Source organism: Triturus cristatus, chromosome 6 (assembly GCF_964204655.1).
Source record: "Triturus cristatus chromosome 6, aTriCri1.1, whole genome shotgun sequence".
Taxonomy (NCBI): domain Eukaryota; kingdom Metazoa; phylum Chordata; class Amphibia; order Caudata; family Salamandridae; genus Triturus; species Triturus cristatus.
Window position 1 is genome coordinate 774,299,927 of NC_140589.1, and position 20,257 is coordinate 774,320,183.

General features: G+C 43.2%; 1 protein-coding gene across 2 annotated transcripts in view; it reads left to right on the forward strand.

Annotated features, from left to right (window-relative positions):
• Nucleotides 1-18,983, forward strand: part of LOC146817853 (amine sulfotransferase-like) — a 369,387-nt gene extending 350,404 nt beyond the window's left edge. For both annotated transcript variants that reach the window (XM_085611335.1, XM_085611336.1), the window contains 2 exons: nt 11,883-12,063; nt 18,724-18,983. In XM_085611335.1, coding sequence (XP_085467461.1) covers nt 11,883-12,063; nt 18,724-18,848 — 306 coding nt within the window. In that variant the 3' untranslated portion in view covers nt 18,849-18,983. The remainder of the gene's footprint in view (nt 1-11,882; nt 12,064-18,723) is intronic.
• Nucleotides 18,984-20,257: the final 1,274 nt, after the last annotated feature.

A 20,257-nucleotide genomic window follows, 5' to 3' on the forward strand; every position in this document is an offset into this window, starting at 1 on the left:
GTACTGAAAAGGCTGACAGGAGAAAAAACTTCCTTTGTCAGTCAAAAGGCCCTTTTTGCAGCAAAGTCTTAAAGCATAAGATTAGCAAGTGGCATCCATGTCAAACTGAAAAATGACAAAAGGTTGTGCCACCCTTCTAGGCTTTGGTATTTTTTTTAAGATCAGCATGGATGGCACTTACTAATCCTATGCTTAAAGTTTTATAGTGTCAGTGGTGTTCCATATAAAGGAGCTGTTATCCACCTAAAACTTGGGAACTACCCATGGTTAACTACTTCCTTTTCTGCACAATGTATGTGGTTTATCAAACCTGCAAGGCGGGCAACTAAGTCTCTCAGCCCATCGAAAGAGATTCTAGCTTACATAATTATGGTGCAGATCTACCCCTAAGGTTTGTCAAAGGCGGTAAACTGCAAAAAAATCTTGATTTCTGAGATTGCATGTATCAAAATACATGCTTCCAGGCTTTTACACAAGTAAATAACAATCAATCCTAAAGACATATTGATGTTAACATATCTACTTCATAATAAATAAATCAGTTTCTACTATCTTTGTCATAACCGTTCATGATAAACAGATCAGATCTGCGTCATCTGAAATAACATCTCATTTTACTGCCTGTGCCCTTTATCATTTAATTGTCAACATAACAAACTCAGACCTACTGTATTGAAAATAAGCATTACCACAAGGTAACCATTAGTTATACAATACAAATCTGTTTAAAATTACAGCTGTCAGAATAATAGAGAAACAGCACTCCTAAAAATTGTTCTACTGGTTTTGTCATATCTTTTCATAAAAACTGTTCAAAACTGCTGAATTTGAAAACTGGAACGGATTCACGTGATCTGGTAAGAGCTATAGCTTTAACAGTTAGTTTGGCCCCATAAACAATGCAGACCTATTGAAGTTTGTCAAAGGTGGCAACCATAATGCATAGAAGTGCATAATTCCAAATATATACATAAGTACAGTTTGCAAGACAGTAAAAACTCCTTTTTAAAAGTGTCTAATGAGGATTATCACAGTGACGATTTTCCATGCCCAGGGTTTGTCAGAGAGGGTGACCAACACCAAAACCCTTGTCTGCTACAGTATTCTGTGACATTTATTTAACACACTGCCTGTCTTCATATTGTAACACACTGTGATAGCCATCCACTGTTAAAGCCATATTGGCTATCAGTAATGCTTCTCACAATAAACAATCAAATCACTGCCCTTGTCATATATTTTGTAATAAACAGATCAGACCTATTGCTTTATACATAACTTTCTCCAGTGACCCCTATAGCCTTTATCTTAGTTTTGCCAACATGACAAACTTAGTCCTACTGTAATGGGCATAGGCTTTCCCACAAAGCAACCATCAAGAATACAGTCACAAAATTACACCTAAAAGGACCTAACAAGCATTTTAGTAGTGCAAATCTTCTATCAACGCATTTTGTCAGAAGGGGTAAACAACCCCAAAACCCTTGCCTTTTACAGTTTTCTGTGAGACTCCATGTAACAGACTACGTCTCTGCATGCTTAAATACAGATTAAAAACAATCCCCTCCTAAATACCTATTGATTTAAAAATATGCTTTTCACAATGGATATGTCAGGCCAATTGTGTTCATCGTAACTTCTCATAATAACCAGGATAGACCTAAAGCCTTGATCATTGATTTGCCATGATAAACCAATTCAGTCTCACTGCATTGAGCATGGGCTTTTCAAAAAGGGAAAGCATTCAATATAAGCACACTTTTTCAGTGGGAGGACACAACGTCTACCCAATTAAATACTTTCTTCAAGTAAACCAATATGTGTGCCAAGCTTAAGTCCCTTCCTCATTACTAGTTCTGAAAGTTATGTTCCTGTGGATCACATAATGTCTGGCGACAGCTGTGCTGTTAAGACAGACCTAAGAATTGAATGTTTTGGAAAGATTATCTCACAATGAAGAATGTATTGTAATATTGAGCATTTTATCCATTTTTGTTCAATCATATATCTGCTAGTTGGAGTTATAATTTAATGTCAATCTAGTGTTGGTTTCCAGTATTTGAATTGGTTTTAAGAGTGCAACAACAATACAAAGCAATATCCCAACGTCCCCCTCCTGGTCATAAATCCACAATACAGTAACCCTATCAGGATCACAACAGAAACTACATTGATCATTTCCACCAGCTGATAAACAGTGCACATTAAACAAAACCCAAATTGACAATATGTACAACTCCTAAGGGAGGCACAGCTGAGGGAATATGTACACCCCTGAAATAGCTTGAGAAGAGAACACACCTCCATTACTTGAAAAGACAGCTGGCCAGTGAAATCACTTTTTCTGACAATTTCTCCATCCCCAGGATATTGCAAGAGTTTTTTGGTATCAATCTACATGAGGGGGTGCATTCCATATTTGCCTAGAGGCGTCTGCTACATTACTGACAATATCCCTTGAAACAAAATATGGATCCCATTCCACACTACCAGGATACATCAGGCATCAGACCCAAAGTTAATTGCTGGAAATATTAGGTCTGTGGTCCCTGAATATTTCTGCATTTCTTCTAGTATTCCCAAGAGAGGCATGTGGTATCCTGTATTGTCTCTGTTAGGGAGGGAGGTGTGTGGTATCCTTCCCTCTTCTCTGTCTAGTCCTTTCTCTGTGTTGTGTACTCTGCTGCTCAGCCAGTCTTAGTGGTGTCACAGAGTGTTCCCTATGTGTATGTTTAAGTGGAATTGTCAGTTGCTGTATGTGGGCTGAGCAGCAGGGATGCTGCTCAGGTTGGGGCTGACTCTCCTGATACTACTCCTAATACTACTACAACCATCTTATCATCAAATGATCCTGACCTGATTTAACTGAAGAATAAATCTACCTTTTGGATACATCTTCATCTCAGCTTACCTTCCTTTCTTGCTTTTCACACTGGCGAAAAGCGGAAAAGGACTCACTTGGGATAAAAGGACATTACTGAAAATAAAGAGGAGTCATCATTACTACAAAAGAGAACAAGAGACAGTAAGTGTACTTTTAATAGAGCCTATTTGAAGCCTAATAAAAGGAAATGCCCCTGGGAGCCCCACTGGTGTCAGTTTCCATCTGACAGCCTCAACTCAGGGCATCTGAACAAGCGTTGTGAGCTATAATTATAGTGGGGCTTACTGGAACTGGTTCTGACAGTCGTGCTAATTAAAGAAGCCTGGAGTTTGATACTGCAGTTGTCTTTATATGACTAACAAATGCTACAGTGCAGCAATATAAACTTAACACTTTATCTGAATTTTATATCAATGCCTGCAATATCAGCGGTGAGTTTACTGGAGCTTTAAATTTGTCTGTGGTGCGAGTATACATTTGAAGTGATCTGAGGACCTTTTGACCTGCCGTCACATAAGGACTAGACAGAGAAGAGAGCAGGATACCACAAGACACTTTCACAGAGATTTGGGTATTTGTACCCTTATCCTCACACTCTCCAAATGAAAGGTAAGACTTTTAATTATGCACAACATCAAACAACAGGCGTGAATAGTTATAGTGCCACCATAAGAGTATTGTTGGTTTTGCCACAGTTCCATGCACATGTGTACCCTGCTTGAGTGTGTATTTCTACTGAGCACCATTAGTACTAGTCCAACACCTTCTGCAAGCTTTAGTTCTCAGGCCTTTAGACCCGTTAATTCACAAACATCTTCCACATTTTGCATCATCCTTTGATAGAGAGTCAAACTTTTTGAATTGTGAAACATTAAACTCAATTTCTAACTTGTGTATAGCAAACTATGTCCTCCTAAGTTCTGTCATCTGCTCAAATGGTTTGTTCTAACCTTTTGAAACTAAGCCCCCTTCCTTCAACATGCCTTCCTTCCATGCCTGTAAAGCATATCTGTCTAAACATGAGACGAAGTTGGGGTTGCTGAGTATTGGTGTAAATAAATGAGGGTAGCTGCTTCGTCCACACCTAGGCCCTACAAAACCCCAAACTCTCAAAGTAGCCTGTTTGATGAGAGAAACAAAAAGGAACTGAGATATATAATTATTTGGAAGCCATGGAACCGCCCAGAGGTAAAAGCCTGCTAATGTGGAGCCAGCAAAGAAGAAATGGCTCTTCATGTCGTTTCTGGATCAGTACAATAAAAGCTTTTTGGTGTCGCTTGATAATAGGAAGTGAGGTCAAGAATACCTAATCACCCCTGCTTGATTGTTGGTAAGATTTTCTCATTCTAACCCTGAGTCTTTTGCCACCTCGCATAAACTTAAAACAAATATGTTGAAATCAGTTGAAGACCTCTGAGGCTGAAAGTTAAATAACTCTCTGTCTCCCTATCTCTCTCGGACAGACATCTTTAGTGTTAGTATGTGTTTCAACCATGATTTGTTAGTATAATGGAGATCAGATTCTTTTTCCCAAGAAATGCTGGATAGTTTGTCCTAAATTTCTCTACATTTCTTTCACAACACCCACAAAGAAGTTCAGAGCACCAGTCTTGGATACATTAATCTTAAATCCCTCGACTGACTAAGATAATTGAAGTTCTCAAAGAATCGCCAGAAAAAAGATGTCAAGGACTCTCAATGGTGCAAGAAAACTTCCTCAGATCACAGCGATTAACAATATGGTCCACCTCTTGATATCTCTGTTAGAAATGGGGGCCTCTAGTTGGCCATGGTTTGCACCTTTGTCCAAATAGATACACTTATAAAATAACTCATGCTCACCCCCTTGGTAGCTTGGCACAAGCAGACTGAATTTTCTCAGAGGCAGTGTGTAAAGCATTTGTGCACACATACAGTAATACAGTGAAAACACTACAAATGATAACCACACTATTTAAGAACAATAAGTAGTCTTTATCTAAACCAAACAAGACCAAAATGACAAAAATCAACGGTACAGTAATCAATCAATCAATCAATCAATCAATCAATCAATCAATCAATCAATCAATCAATCAATCAGGGGGCTTGTAAAGTACACTACTCACCCGTGAGGGTCTCAAGGCGCTGGGGGGGAGGGGTGCACCTCCGGATCAGTCGAATAGCCAGGACTTGCTGCACTTCCTGAAGGTGTGCAGAGTGGGGGAGCATCTGATGTTGACTGGGAGCTTGTTCCAGGTCTTTGCTGTGACGTAGGAGAAGGCTCTTCCACCTGCTCTGGTTCTGCAGATGGGAGGGGTTTCTGCCAGGGCGAGGTCGGCGGAGCGGAGGTTCCTTTTGGGTATGTGGAAGGAGACTCTTTTGTTGAGGTATTTGGGTCCTATGTTGTGGAGGGATTTGTAGGGGTGGGTGAGTAGCTTGAAGGTCACTCTCTTCATGATGGGGAGCCAGTGGAGGTCTCGTAGGTGCAAGGTCATGGCTCTTGACGTGGGGTTCCGAGGACGAGTCTGACTGCGGTGTTCTGTATGGTTTGGAGCTTGTGTAGCAGGGTTTTGTTGATTCCGGCGTAGAGGGTGTTGCCATAGTCCAGTCTGCTGGTTATGGGTGCGTGGGTGATGGTTTTTTTGCATTCGGGGGGTGTCCACTTGAAAGTCTTCCGGAGGATGTGGAGGAAGTTGAAACACGTGGAGGCGACGGTGTTGATCTGGTGGGTCAAGGTGAGGGAGGAGCTAGGATGATCTCGAGGTTCCATCGGGGTGGGTGGGTGTCCAAGGGCAGGGGGCCACCAGGACCTGTCCCACATGGTGGGGGAGGGTCCGAGGATGAGGACCTCTGTCTTCTCAAAGTTCAGTTGTAGGCAGCTGTTGCACATCCAGGCTGGGACATCTTCAATTCCTTCTTGGAAGCTGAGTCTGGTGTCTTCTGGGTTTTTCGTGAGAGAGAAGATGAGCTGGGTGTCGTTGGCATAGGATAATATGCTGAGCCCATGCTGTCCGATGATGGTGGTGAGGGGGCCATGTAGATGTTGAAGAGTGTGGGGCTGAGTGAGGATCCTTGGGGTACTCCGCAGTTGATCTCAGTAGATTCAAATAGGAAAGGATGGAGTTTGATCCTGTGGGTTCTGGCGGAGAGAAAGGAGCGGATCCTGTCGAGGACGGTTACCTGTATACCGGCATCATAGCGTCTGGCTGCAAGGGTCCTGTGGGAGACGGTGTCGAAGGGTGCGGAGAGGTCTAGTATGATGAGGGCCGCAGTGTGGCCCTGGTCGAGTAGCATGCAGATGTCATAGGTGGTGGCAAGGAGGGCGGTCTCGGTGCTGTGGTTGCTGCAAAATCTAGACTGAAAGGATGGAGGATGGCGTTCTCTTCGAAGAAGGTGGTCAGTTGGGTGTTGATGAATCTCTGAGTGACTTTGGCTGTGAAGGGAAGGAGAGAGATTGGCCAGTGTTTTTTTAGGTCTGTCGGGTTGGCCGAGGGTTTCTTGAGGAGGGGCTTGATCTCTGTCCGCTTCCAGTCATCAGGGAAGATGCTGGAGTCGAGGGAGGCATTGATGGTCCGGCCTAGTTAGGGTGCTATGGTGGCGGCGGCTCTGTGGTAGATGTGCGGTGGGCAGGGGTCAGTGGGGGCTCCTGAGTGTGTGTTCTTCATGGTCATGGTGGTGTCCTCAGTGGTGGCAGGTTTCCTGTTGGTGATGGTCGGCAGGTTGCCGGTGGTGGGGAGGGGTGCGGTGTCTGGAGTCTGTTCACTGAAGTTGTCATAGAGGGCCTTGATTTTCAGGTAGCAGTAGGAGCTGAGCTTGTTGCAGAGGTCCTGAGAAGGTGTGATGCCTGTGGCTTCGCTGGGGGGTTTGGTGAACTGCTGAATGACGTTGAAGAGTTCTTTTGCGTTGCTTGCGCTGGTGTGGATTTTGTTCTTGATAAAAGCCAGATTGGTGGTTCTTATCCGCTGGTGGTATTGGTTCATGGCATTCCTGTAGTGGTTTTCTTATTCTGCCAGAGTTTCTTGAGGCATCTGCAGGATCCCCTGGCTTCTTAGAGGTCGGTGGTGAACCAGGTGGCCTTCATGGGGCGTTGTCTGACGGGGTGGTGCGAGCTTGTCGGTGCAGTCGGCGATCCAGCGGTGTAGCTCTTTGACTGCGGAGTTGGCGTTGGTCATAGTGGAGGGGGGTCATGGAGGAGGTCATGGAGGAGTGTGGTTTTGAGGTGTTCCTCTGTGATCTTGCTCCAGTTTCTTTGTGGCAGACGCGGGGCGGGTTTGGGTGTGGTGGTGGTGGTGAAGTTGAAGTGAACGCTGTGGTGGTCTATCCAGAGGAGATGCGTGGTGTGGCTGAAGTGGGTGTTTGGCCCTCCTGCAAAGATGGGGTCCAGGGTGTGTCTGTCTCTGTGGGTAGGAGTGGTGACAAGCTGCCTCAGTCCGAGTTTGGCGAGGTTGTCAAGAAGGGTGGTGGAGTCGGGGTCTCTGCGGTTGTCGACGTGGAAATTCAGGTCTCTGATGAGAATGTAGTCCGTGGAGGTGATGGCGTGGGGGAAGAGGCGCGTGGTCCGGGGGGGGTCATGACTTTTAAAAGGTCAAAACAGTTCTGTCCGTTCCAAATAATAGATGCTACACTTTCAAAACAAAGTACCTTGGATGCGTCAACAACAGCCACAGGGAAGGTGATGCATCGGTTCTTTACGGGCAGGGAAGGTGATGCGTCAGTTCCTTACTCCAGGGGGGGGTGATGGATCAGTTCTGTACTGCCACGCAGGGGAGGTGATGCATCAGTTTCTTACTGTGCGGGGAGGTGATAGCCGGTTTCTTACTGCAGCCCCAATGTGCATGTAGACTTGGTGCCCTGGTGCGATGCAAGAGGATCGGGGATACGTTGGTTCTCAATGCGGTGGTAGCAACGGTGCTGCATTGGTTTCTCCAGCCGTGGTCTCACGATGTGTTGGTTCTTGCAGCCGCACAGCGAGGCCAGCGTCGGAATCAGTGTGGGGACCTTGGACTTCGTAGATCGGTGCGCTCAATGCGTCGTGCAGTGATTTCTCCTGCTGCGGGCAGGTGCTGTGTCTGTTTCTTCGGTGATGCATCGGAAACAGGTGCAGATGCATCACGCTTCAAGTCGTTGAGTTTCTTTTCCAGCTCCCATCAATATGAACAACCTCCAGAGGCCCAGAACAGCAACAGTCACCTCTTGGCTGGTCAGAACTCCCAGCAAGGAAGTTCAGGAGAGTTGAGGGTGAAGTGTTTGTATCCCTGAGACTTCAGAACAGGAGGCAAGCTCTACATAAATCCCTTGCAGATCTTCCTAAAGCAGGGGACACAGCAGATAGAAAAGTCCTTGTCCTTTCCTTGGCAGAAACAGCCACTGCAGGTCAACCCCAGACAGTAAAGAGCAAAGGAGCAGTACTTCTCCTTCGGTTTTTCCAGCTCTTCTCCTTGGCAAAAGTTCATCTTGAATCCCAGAAGTGATCTAAACTTCAGGGGTCTGGGCCCCACTTTTTCTAGCACACATTCCTTTGTTCTCTGGTGGCAGAGAGGCTCTTTGCCCATCCAAAACCAGTTCCGTCCTCTTTGTGCAGTCTCCTGGCAGGAGGTGGCGGCAGCATAGTCCTATTCAGATGCAAGGAAATCTCGTCTCCCTACTATAAATGCAGCCCAGGTCTATTCAGCCAAGCCCTGACTCATTCAGGAAAGGCAGGACACACATCAACACCAGCCCCTAGTTACTGTCTGAGAGAATGCACATCTCCAGCCCCTGTCACTCCAAAGTCAATCCACAAACCAGCAGAAGCACACAGGATGGCTAAGCAGGAAAATACCCACTTTCTAAAAGTGGTATTTTCAAACACACAATATAAAAATCATCTTTAGAAAAAAATGCATTTTTATACTCTGAGTTCAGGCATACTAATTTCCATCTTCCTATCTTGTCTCAATGAGAAGTTATATTTATAAGATGTTATAAATAAACTCCCATTCTATCCTATAGGACAGATGGCCTCTCAATAGTGAAAAACTAAATACACAGTATTTCACTATCAGGACATGTCACACACCTCAGTACATGTCCCACCTTTCCCATGGTGCTACCCTGGGCCTACATTAGTGTGTCTTATATGTAAAAAAGGAAAGGTTAGGGCCTGGCAAGTGGGTGCACATGCCAGGTCGACATGTAAGTACCAAACTACACACAGACACTGCAGTGGCAGGTGTGAGTTACATTTACAGGCTGTTCATGTGGGTGGCACAGTCAGTGCTGCAGGCTCGCAAGCAGCATTTGATTTACAGGATCTGGGCACACACAGTGCACTAAACTAGGGACTTACCAGTAAATCGAATAAGCCAATCATGGAATCACCAATCCATAAACACAATTTACAGGGAGAGCATATGCACTTTAGCACTGATCAGCAGTGGTAAAGTACCCAGAGTCATAAACCAAACAAAAACAGGATCCAAAACAGGAGGCCAAAAAGCAAAAAGCTTGGGGATAAACCCGCTGGAAATGCCAGGTCTTACAAGCTCCAATTCTGAATACCAGGAAAGGAACAGAGTTTTAGAGCGAAGAAGTGAGGGAAAGGGTATGAGGAAGGAAACAGCAGGGAAAAGGGGACAATAACCTGGAAAGGAAATGAAACAAGAATAGCAAATGAAAGAACACCTATTCTCATTAAGGCATATCAGATTTACCTGAGTCTTAATAGAGGAATAGCCTTTGCAACCTCCGCGTAATCTACACTCTTGTGATTACCAAGCTTTAAATTCCCTGTCTGAACCTGTGGATGCAAAAATAAATAAGCCTGCAAGCCCATACTACATCGTCCACAACAACTCATCAAAATAATCACAAACATTCCTCATACATACCCAGACAAGAAAAGAAAGAAAAAGTTTATGTAAAGTTCCGCAAATCTTTTGGAAGAGTTCCTCATCAGATTGTAAAAAAAAAAAGTATTTCACTGTCAATGCTGCCACCATTGATATAATATTCCTCAGTTCATCATCACCACTAGTTCAGTCTTTTACTTGATGTTGTTAAACAATTAATTCTCATTGCATTTGTTCCAGAAGCAAAAATATTCAAAAGGACAGAAAAATAAAGGGTTGCTTTACTTCAAGCACTGAATGTATGAATCTGTAGATACCCAAAGTCTTTTTACCTTAACAGCTTTCATGAAATAACAGATTTCTGTTTTGCCTTTTTCATTTTGTTCACCTTCCCCAAAATAACAAGTATGCTGGAACAGAAAGGAATGATTTATGTCTTTGTTAACTCACCTGACCTTTAGTTCAACTCTGCAGCTATACAACTAACAGAAAGAAAGAATTTATGTATTTTTTAAGCTTGCATGACCTTTAGTTCAAGTTTGCAACTCCAAAGAATACAACTTTTTCAGAGGGAAATAAGAACACAGCTGCTGGCTTAATTTGTAAACCCAGGTTCTCTTTGATCTGTGAGGGTAGAGCTTCTTGCACATGGTTCAAATACAGTCTTTATCTTCCCAAAAGACAGCTTTTCCAAATAACTGCTGTGACTTACAAATGAGAGACAAACAGTCTCTCCCAAAGTACCAGCCTCTGCAACCACATCCCAAATGAATTACGCATACCGAACGGTGTGCAAGCTCCTCCTATAAATCCCCCATGATCCTTCAGAAATCCCCATGTCTTCTCTTGGCATCATGGAACTTGTAGTCCATGAAAACTTAGTTTGTACAGGCAAGAACACATTGTTACCTCCATGTTAACTTTCACCTAGAATTATTTTATATTTGTAACGTTTGAAGGCGCTAAAATGTTTGAATCCTGGAAAAAGGACCATCGACCCAAAAGTGATAACAATGTCTAACATCCATGAGCATAGATAATTTAAATACATTGCCCCACATGAACACCACAAATAGACCAGTTATGGATTGCATTGGTTATTATATGGAAAGTGCAAAATGAAGAGGGACAACTACCTCATACCCTTCTTAATATAGACTTGCTGGGAACCTCTCTCATTAACCCTGATTTTGGGCATACGGGTAGCGTATTTTGCTCACCAATATGTTGAGAAAACCAGGTCCTAAGCTTCTTGCAGTTAAAGCCGCCATCAGAAACCTGTCCAAACCTTTCTTAGCATCTTATGAGAGTAGCATAACCTTCCTCCCCTCTCTGTGAACTGCATCTATAATTGGATCTCCTTTTAGCATTTTTCCCTTCTTGTTTTTTTGAGATGTACCCCTTTTGAAGCAAGTGGGTCATTAAGGGCAAGGGAAGCTTCGTCGTTTGGGCCAAACATTTTACAATGATTTTGCCAAGTGCTTATTACTGAGATTGGTCTAAATTATTCCAATCTCTATGCATCTTTGTCTGATGATGAGTAAAACCAGCGCCTTGGTAATTGAAGGAGCTACCTTTGCTTTTGGTGCAATCTTACTGTAAAGCTTGAAGAGAAGGTTCAGGTTGTAAGTATAAAACTGTTTATAGATAGTCATTTTACTGCACACAATTGACTGACAAAACTGATAACGTTGGCTTTTGCTAGGGGTTCTTCAAAGTGCTCCTCATGTATTATCCGATCTAGATTGGTGTCCCTAGAATATTTCAGAGATATTTTTATAATTTCAGCTGCATTTCTGTTTCTGCAGAACTCCCCAAAGTGCTCTACCTTCTCTTTCTCCCAGTCAACTCAGCAACCCCTTTCTCTTCCTCACGGTTATACTAGGTGTCCAGGAATATTTGGTCACCTATTTAAACACCAAGAGGTTGCCAGCATTATTTCGTCTTTATAGTAACGCTGTGCAATCTTGTCCATGGAACATTTTCCCTTCCCCCAAAGGGATTCTTCTACATTATGGTGTCGCAGAGGAATAAGCTTTACACTTAGGTCTGATTTTCTTAATAAACCACAAGGCATGTATTTTTCCCCACAACCTGCATCAACCATATCAAAATGTATTAGATGGCAGATTCTGAACATAAAATAAAATTGTTTGAAAAGCAGGTTTATCATTTATTTTTTCCAGGACCTTCGGTCTGTGGTGGAGAAGATTTGCCAGTTTACAGGCCAGCAGCTAAGTGATCTAGAAGTGGATTCTGTTGTGAAACAGGCTGCTTTCAAGAATATGAGATCAGACACAAGGGCAAACTACAAATCTATGCCAAGCAATATTCTGGACAACCAGCAAGGGAGTTTTCTTCGCAAAGGTAAGATAATGGCGATCACTTACAGAGTTACTTCAAATAGTACACTACTGTTAAAGCAACAAGTGTGACATGTTTGAACAAACTTGCATGTGAATGCTTTGCAGGGAAAGAATGATTTAAGTTGATAAGTATTGACTGGCAGAGTCTCTTGATGATCAAGAAATTGGGGCCACATTATAATTAGTCATTACTCCTGAACTTAATTGCTATTTTTGTTTGTGTCTTCTTGCATGGCATTAACATATTTCCACAAGTAGCTGTAGCTTATATTTAAAATGTTTCGAACTATAATGATTTTGAAATGATTTGTGATTTTTTATATATGGAATAAAGTACTCCTTGGCATACTTTATAAGGACATTGCAATTCACCAAGGACTTCTGTAACCATACAGAGGAACAAGGCTGAAGGCCAGTTTACTTTATAAAATCACGTAAATCTCAGGTAATTTGCACCACAATTTTAACAAATGGCAGAGAGTAATTTATTCATTATAATATATGGTTACACTATCACCCTTCCTACAAACTGCTTAAAACCTAGGGGCCTCATCTACAAGAAAATGGCGTAGCAAGGCTCTGCAAGCCATTTAGCTGTGACTTGCTGTGTCATTTTCAAAGCACAGGGATCCATCGTACTAATAACAACATGATGCATCCTTGTGCATTCCCCTGCGCTGGCGCACAGTTGGCTGCCATGTGCCAGTGCAGGCCCCTTTGAGTCATTTTGCATGGGTGTCTGCGCTGCGTGGATTATTGTTTTTGTCCAGAAAGGGACATCTTCCTGCACAAAAACAATTACTGATGGCCTTTTCCTCTTTCAATGCGCAGAATGAAGCACACATAGAAATGAGGAAAAGTAAAAGTATTTCTCCTCGTTGTGCCACTCTAATGCATTCCCAGCTTTAGAAAACCTTTTAAATCTTCTAATAGGTCAGGTTCCATGATTGTTGCGTGTAAACACCCACAGCAACACCCATGGAACGCCCCTTTCACGCAGAGTAACAAATGAAAGGGGCCCATATATACATGGTATGAGATGAAGGGTGACTTTACGTGGCCTTGCAAATATTGGCAAGCCCATTTCGCCATCGGTGCGTCAAAAAAAGTGACTCACCGGTGACGCAGTGGGCTTGTAAGTAAACCCATCAGTGTTTTGCTCCTTCATATGAACAAGATGTTATGCTTTCAACCATGACAAATAAAAGAGTAATATGTACTGCACACTTAAACACAGTGAAAAGTATTAAGTCATTTGTTGCAAAAATATATTAGCTCAGTTTAATGTAAGTGAGATAAAAACAATGTTGCAGGTGAGAAAGGGTAGTAGCATGCAACAAGTTTCTTTATTTTTGCTGTAATGATCTAGGCTCCATAAAGATACAGGTTGCCATACATCTCTCCTTTATAACAGCTCATTTTAGAAACAGCAGATCATAAGAACAGAAAAAAAGTTCTCATTTTCATTGTTTAAACTGCTTCTGCAATGATGCTCTGTGACCGGCCCCTGGCAGCGGACATTGTGACCTCAAAACTCAACTGTCTACTGATTACAGTTGAGCAGCTGCTCATGCCATTTTGTTATTACAGATGTCTAAAGCCTTCATGATGTCTACAAAAAGGGGACTAAGGGCTTTTACTATAGGTCCAGCATACATGCCCAGTAATATATAAATACCAAAGTGGTATGCAGTTCCTGGTAATAGTGGACAGGTTGTGGAAAAAAGTGAAGTTCAGGGAGAGGGGGATTTCCTCTAGTCAGAGCTAGGACCCTCACACACCCAGCCAGCTAGGTGTCATGCTTCATCATTTGGGTCTGCTCCTCGTCGGGTTAGTGTAGATGCAGTGGAAGGTGAGGTTTAAAATAGGAGGTAGGTGTCCAATCAAAATAATTTTAATGAGTATCGCTCCACTCCTAATTAAAAATATGTGACGTGCCCCTGAAATAATGTTACAGGGTACCGCACATTTTTTTCATTGGACACCTACCTCCTATTTTAAACCTCACCTCCCACTGCATCTACACTAACCAGGCCCCTCACACGCACTGCACCATACGGCAAGGAACAGAAGATCTCCGGTATTGCAGCGCCGACCCGACGAGGAACAGACCCAAATGACCCAAATGACCCAGGCACTTTATTCCTGGACCCTGTGGCCAGGATTAAAAACTTGAAGGATGGTGGTGATTAGGAGATGTAATGTGCTCCTTAAACCCCTCCTTACTGCCAATTCGGCGACATGTTTCGGCTGTGTGTTTGCGCCCCTCGTTCTGGGTCATGCCAGCCTTCTTCAGGACTCTACCAGTCCCAGAATATATGTGTGTATCTCTCACTTCGTTTCCCGCAATAAGAGGGTGTCAGAACCACTTGTTCTGGCCCGAGGTATCCCCTCAACAGTACTCTGTTGATGTACTAAATAGGAAAAGGAGGACAAGAGACAAAAGAACAACGGGGTCAATAAAAATTGGTTCCTGCTTGTGGTTCTATGTTTTACAATGTCATATTAAAAATATATTCCACCACAGACTTGGGTCTGTTACCCTGGTTGTACTCCTAAATTTAAAAATAAAGCCAGTAGCTCGTAACAAATGTATTGTTTATCCTACCCCAAAGAGTAGGTGTAGATCAAAGCGACGTGTACACCATAGTATGTATTTATACAATCAAACATCAGGACACATAGAGTCTCATCACTTACCGAGTTTACCCATAAGCTATGTTAAAACTGGCGAGAGTCAAGGAGAGACCCCCTGTAGTCACACTCTTGGGGGATAAAGTTAAAAGAAGAAGAAGAACATGGTCGTAGTTAATGTTAATACTATCACATCGTATTGGTTTCAAGAGATTTGTTTGTACTCACATGTATAGTCGTCAGAGGCATCACTGTCATTAAGAGTATAGTTATGGCCACAGTGATCGATTACGTGCGGTAAAAATGGCATTTATGTTCCGTGCTGAGCGGATAACATCAGGCTGTGGCGTCGGTATATTGACAACGTCCTGGTGATATGGAAGGGAGAGGCACAATCGGTCACCCATTTTCTTGACTGGCTAAACAACAGAAACCCCCTGCTCCATTTCACGTCCACAGTAGCTAAGACTGGGTTACCTTTATTGGATCTAGTGATCGAACCCAAAGGAGGTAAACTCCATACCAAGGTCTACCACAAACCAAATGATAAGAACTCACTGCTAGCATATGTCAGCTTCCACCTTGAATCCCTCAGGGATAACCTGCCTGTGGGACAATTCTTTAGACTGAGACAGAATTGCACCGAGAGAGCCACTTTCAAGGGAGAAGGCTCGCTCCTCACAAGAAAGCTTACCTAAAGGGGATAACCAGAGCACACATTTGCGAGAGCCAGGAAAAGAGCAACTAATGCCAATAGGGAAAACCTCTTGGGAAAAAACAGTAGACCACCAACAGAAAAATCAGTGTGTGTCACTACATTCAATACGTCCTCTCATCGGATCAAACAGGCGGTACTAAAACATTGGCCCATACTGAATTCGAATAGTATGTATTTAGCTAAGCCTCAATTCTCGTTCAAGAGGAGCGTGAACCTGAAAGACCGTTTGGTGCACATGAAACCAACCACACCCAAGCAGAGGAGGACCGTACCACCAGGGGCTCTACCTCCTATACCAGGGCACTCACAATGTGGATCATGCAATGTGTGTCACCTCACTGAAAACACAAAAACAATAGATGTGGGACTTACCTACCCATGGGAACAGAGATCACAGACCAACTGCAACTCCGATTTCATAATCTACCTTATTGCTTGTCCCTACCACAAACAGTATGTGGGCATGACTAGTAGAAAAGTGAAGACAAGTATTATGGAGCATCGCAGCACTACAAGGTGCTGGATATCCAACACTAAGCTTACAGCACACTATCTAGAGAAACACCACACCATCGACGATCTGAACTGGATGGTAGTTGAAAAACCCGCTCTGAACCCAGCCGCAGGAGAAAGGATGAGGGCCCTTCTCCTGAGAGAGCAGAAATGGGTATATCATCTGAAAAGCAATTTGGTGGGTCTCATCGGCGACATCCCATGGCATACCCTAAATAGGTAGATGTCCGCTCCACATAGAGACACTGGATATAACCTGTCACAACATAATTTCCTGTCCAACTTGAGAACCTCTTTTGCACTCTACTATATATGGGGCCACCAGGACTTGTGACTTGTGGGACTACAAAATATGATGTGGGAGACACCTGTATGTAGTGTCTACAGCTACACTACGTGGGTGTAATAACCATTCACTTAAATGGGGGTATCCTGTCCCTGGGATGCCTTAGACACTAGTGAGGGAACACCCAGACCAACGTCATTGTGAGGGACGGGCACCTAGTATTGTTGAAATAGGTTCCATTGGCATAATTAAAAAGGGTCTCTGTTAATGAGACTTAAGAGAGTCTATTACCTATCTGGAAAGGACCTATTTAGTGGCGGTCTACAAGTCTTGTTTGTTCACCGCACATTGTCCTTGTGTCACTCATGATAACTGACCTTAAGGGTGACACCAGTAAGCAGTTAAATGAGCCTCTGTGTCCCACATGTTTTTTAGCCAAAGTCAGCCCCCCTTGTCAGGAGGAGATATATATGTAATTCACCCTAATTCACCATTACGAAACAAGTTGTCTCGCAGCAGCACACATGAGGAGGAGACTCATGTAATTCACCGTAATTCACCAGTATGAAACATGTTATATCGGCACTCCACGCGTAACCGGACTTGGTCGTCCGGACAACAAGACGCTCAGTGCCTCCCGCCCCAGCCTGCCGGCAACGTGCACGTGACCGGAAACTCTCCAGGCTGACCAGGATCCACAGTTCCTTTAACAGGACTGCTCGCCGGTCTCCCGTAAACCTACACGGTGAGAGTAGACGAGCAGTCCAAAGGAGTAACGCCCACCTTGATGTGGTAAGGAGTCGGGGGCAAGGGCTCTCTATACGGGCCTAGCCCTGGGTGCTTAGTGACTGAGGGGATTTCCTTTCCTTGAGGGACTGGTAATCCGGTGGATTTTGCCAGAGTGGGCCATGGGTGCATCTTAGAGATAAATCCCGGGCCTCGCTCATACCGCTAATAAATCACTGGGCTGTAATATTCATCTGTGGGTGCATTACACTCAGCACAGAACATAAATGCCACGTTTACCGCATGTAATCGATCACTGCGGCCATAACTATATTCTTAATAACAGTGATGCCTCTGACGACTATACACGTGATTAACAACCAAATCTCTTGAAACCAATACGATGTGATAGTATTACCATTAACTATGACCATGTTGTTGTTCTTCTTTTAACTTTCTCCCCCCAGATGGGACCACAGGGTGTCTCTCCTTGCCTCTCACCAGTTTTAACATTGCTTAGGGGTAAACTCAGTAAGTGATGAAACTCTATGTGTCCTGTTGTTTGACTGTATAAATACGTACTATGGTGTACACGTCGCTTTGATCTTCACCTACTCTTTGGGGTAGGATAAACAATACATTTGTTACAAGCTACTGGCATGATTCCTAGATTTAGAAGTACAACTAGAGTAATCGACCAAAGTCTGTAGTGGAATGTATTTTTAATATGTCATTGTAAAACGTAAAACCACGAGGGGGAATCAATTTTTATTGACCCCGTTGTTCTTTTGTCTCTTGTCCTCCTTTTCCTATTTAGTACATCAACAGAGTACTGCTGAGGGGATACCTTGGGCGAGAACAAGTGGTTCTGGCACTGTCTTATCTCGGGAAACAAGGTGAGAGATACAGACATATATTTTGGGACCGGTAGAGTCCTGAAGAAGGCTGGTGTGACCCCGAACGAGGTGCTCAAACACACGGCCAAAACATGTCAACGAATTGGCAGTAAGGAGGGGTTTTAGGAGCACATTACATCTCCCAATCACCACCATCCTTCACGTTTTTAATCCTGGCCTGAGGGTCCAGTAATAAAGTGTAGGCACAGCGACACCTCCAAGCTAGTTTTAATCTACACTGAACTTTCACTTTCGGTGATCTCAGTCACTTTAGACATTATTGTTTCTCTTTTTTGTTGTGTTTGTCTTACCCTACGCTATTGCTCCACCCCAGGTGTTGGCTGCACAGGGGTGTTTTGTAGCAGCCCTATGATGAAGCATGTCACACAACTGAGTGAGTGAGGGCAGTATTAAGACACACAGCAGGTGCCACCATAATATAGAGACACTTTCACCACTCCCTTCTCCTTCAGGTACATAAAAGCTTAATCTTTAGCTCATGAAGCTTGTTAGTATTATTTTTTAATTGAAGAAAAGGAAGCGGAGATTTAGAATAGCTCTAACCCCCCTCACTTCCCCACCCCACAACTGGAGCATCAGTAACTCAGGAGGAAGGTGGAAACTCCTGATTGTGGGATTTTAGGGAATAACTTGAGGAATCAGTGTTACCACTCTAACCCATGATATTTTTGCCCTCTCATTCATTCGGATTAGTCTCTGGGTGAAATACTCCATCTGCCACCTTGACAAGGATTGTATAACACTTTATCATACTTCGAAAACATACGATTAAATGGTATAGATTAATTATGCAAAGCTATAAATGCCTTATGTGTATGCAGTTGTGAAATTGCCTCACCAATGTGCCTTTGCTTCATTTATTTATAGGTTCCATCGGCGACTGGAAAAACATTATGTCTGTCGCACAGAATGAAAGATTTGATATGATTTTTCAAGAGAAGATGAAAGATATACCAGTCAAGTTTATCTGGGACATTAATGAAGACAAGTAGTTCTCACACCTCAATCCATTTTTTTATTCAATCATTTCTTCTTCAATACATTATAAGAAGGTGTTTAAGTAATAATATTAAAAGATATGTGTATCTTGTGAAAATCCCAAAATAAACATTTAATTGCAAACAACAGGCACATTTCTACAGGATGACTTATCAATATTCTATTAAGACATGATTTTCCTGGAAAGAGCGGTTTATAATTTCTTAGAGACACCCTAAAGATGCTTCTACCAAATTGTGAACTGTCAACATGCACTTCGAGAAACACTTGCAAAATAGTGAGGTGGGTTTAGTACATTTAAAACAGTCATTTAGCAGTCACAAGCTTTGCGATTTAGCAATTTAAAGGATTTGTGACCTCTTAGTGGATTTGTAGATCTAGCCTTTGGAGAAAGTCAGCAAATTCTTTATAAATATACATCAAGAAGCTTTCTGACACGGATTGCAGAAGTGACAGGATTTGCCCTTTCAACCTCAGATGACATCACTGGAAGTGACATTATATGATCTTTGAACTTAGTTATGTTTCAGGAACTGGTATCACATAATTTTTGTCCCTGTTGGTAATAGTGAAAGTGACTTCACTGAAGTTTTTTAAAAAATTGCAATATGTAATAAAGAATATTATAGTAGATAAAAGTGCATTTTAGGGATCAACTATGTACTTACAACCCTACTGCCATGATATGCTAGTGGTTCAACCACAAAACTCCAGGAGCACAACCATCATATACCAACTGTGATATATTGGGTAATTGGCTGACTAGGCTGTAAGGCCTGGTGAAGCAACAGCCACAATCCCTTGCAGATTGAACCACAGAAAGTCACTAAATTAACCTGTGCTTAACCCTCGGCAGCTTGTCATGAAAATCCGTCAGGCTTAACTTAGAGGCAATTAATTTCCTATCTGAGAATCTACAGGTATAGCAGGGCTCACAGCAACTTTCAGAAGACCTGATACCCCACCCACTCAAAGAGAGCTAGAGACACAGGGAAGTGCCTCTCCAGGTTGTCTTCTACTACAACCTGGTGGAATTGATTGGGAATCACTTCCTCTGAGGTCACCAGATGGCACCTTATACTAGTCATACTGGCTTCTGTGTCCCACTGAGCCTCCTCCCATTGATGGTGACCCACTGCCTATTCGTTGAGGTATTGGAAGGCATGTGGGCTTTGGGCACCATCTCCTTGTCATCCAGAGAAACTAGGGCAAACTCATTGAATTCCCCCCACTAACTGAGGCCATCTCCTCCCCAAGCAATACGCTAACCAACCATGGGGGCTTTCTCCAGTTGGAGGGTGTGCCTTCCTTGGGCTCCTTGGATCACCCTTGTAATGCCCATACTCATAACATGCATAGAACATGGGGTAGACTTGTTATGATTCTTGTTAGAGAAGCCTTT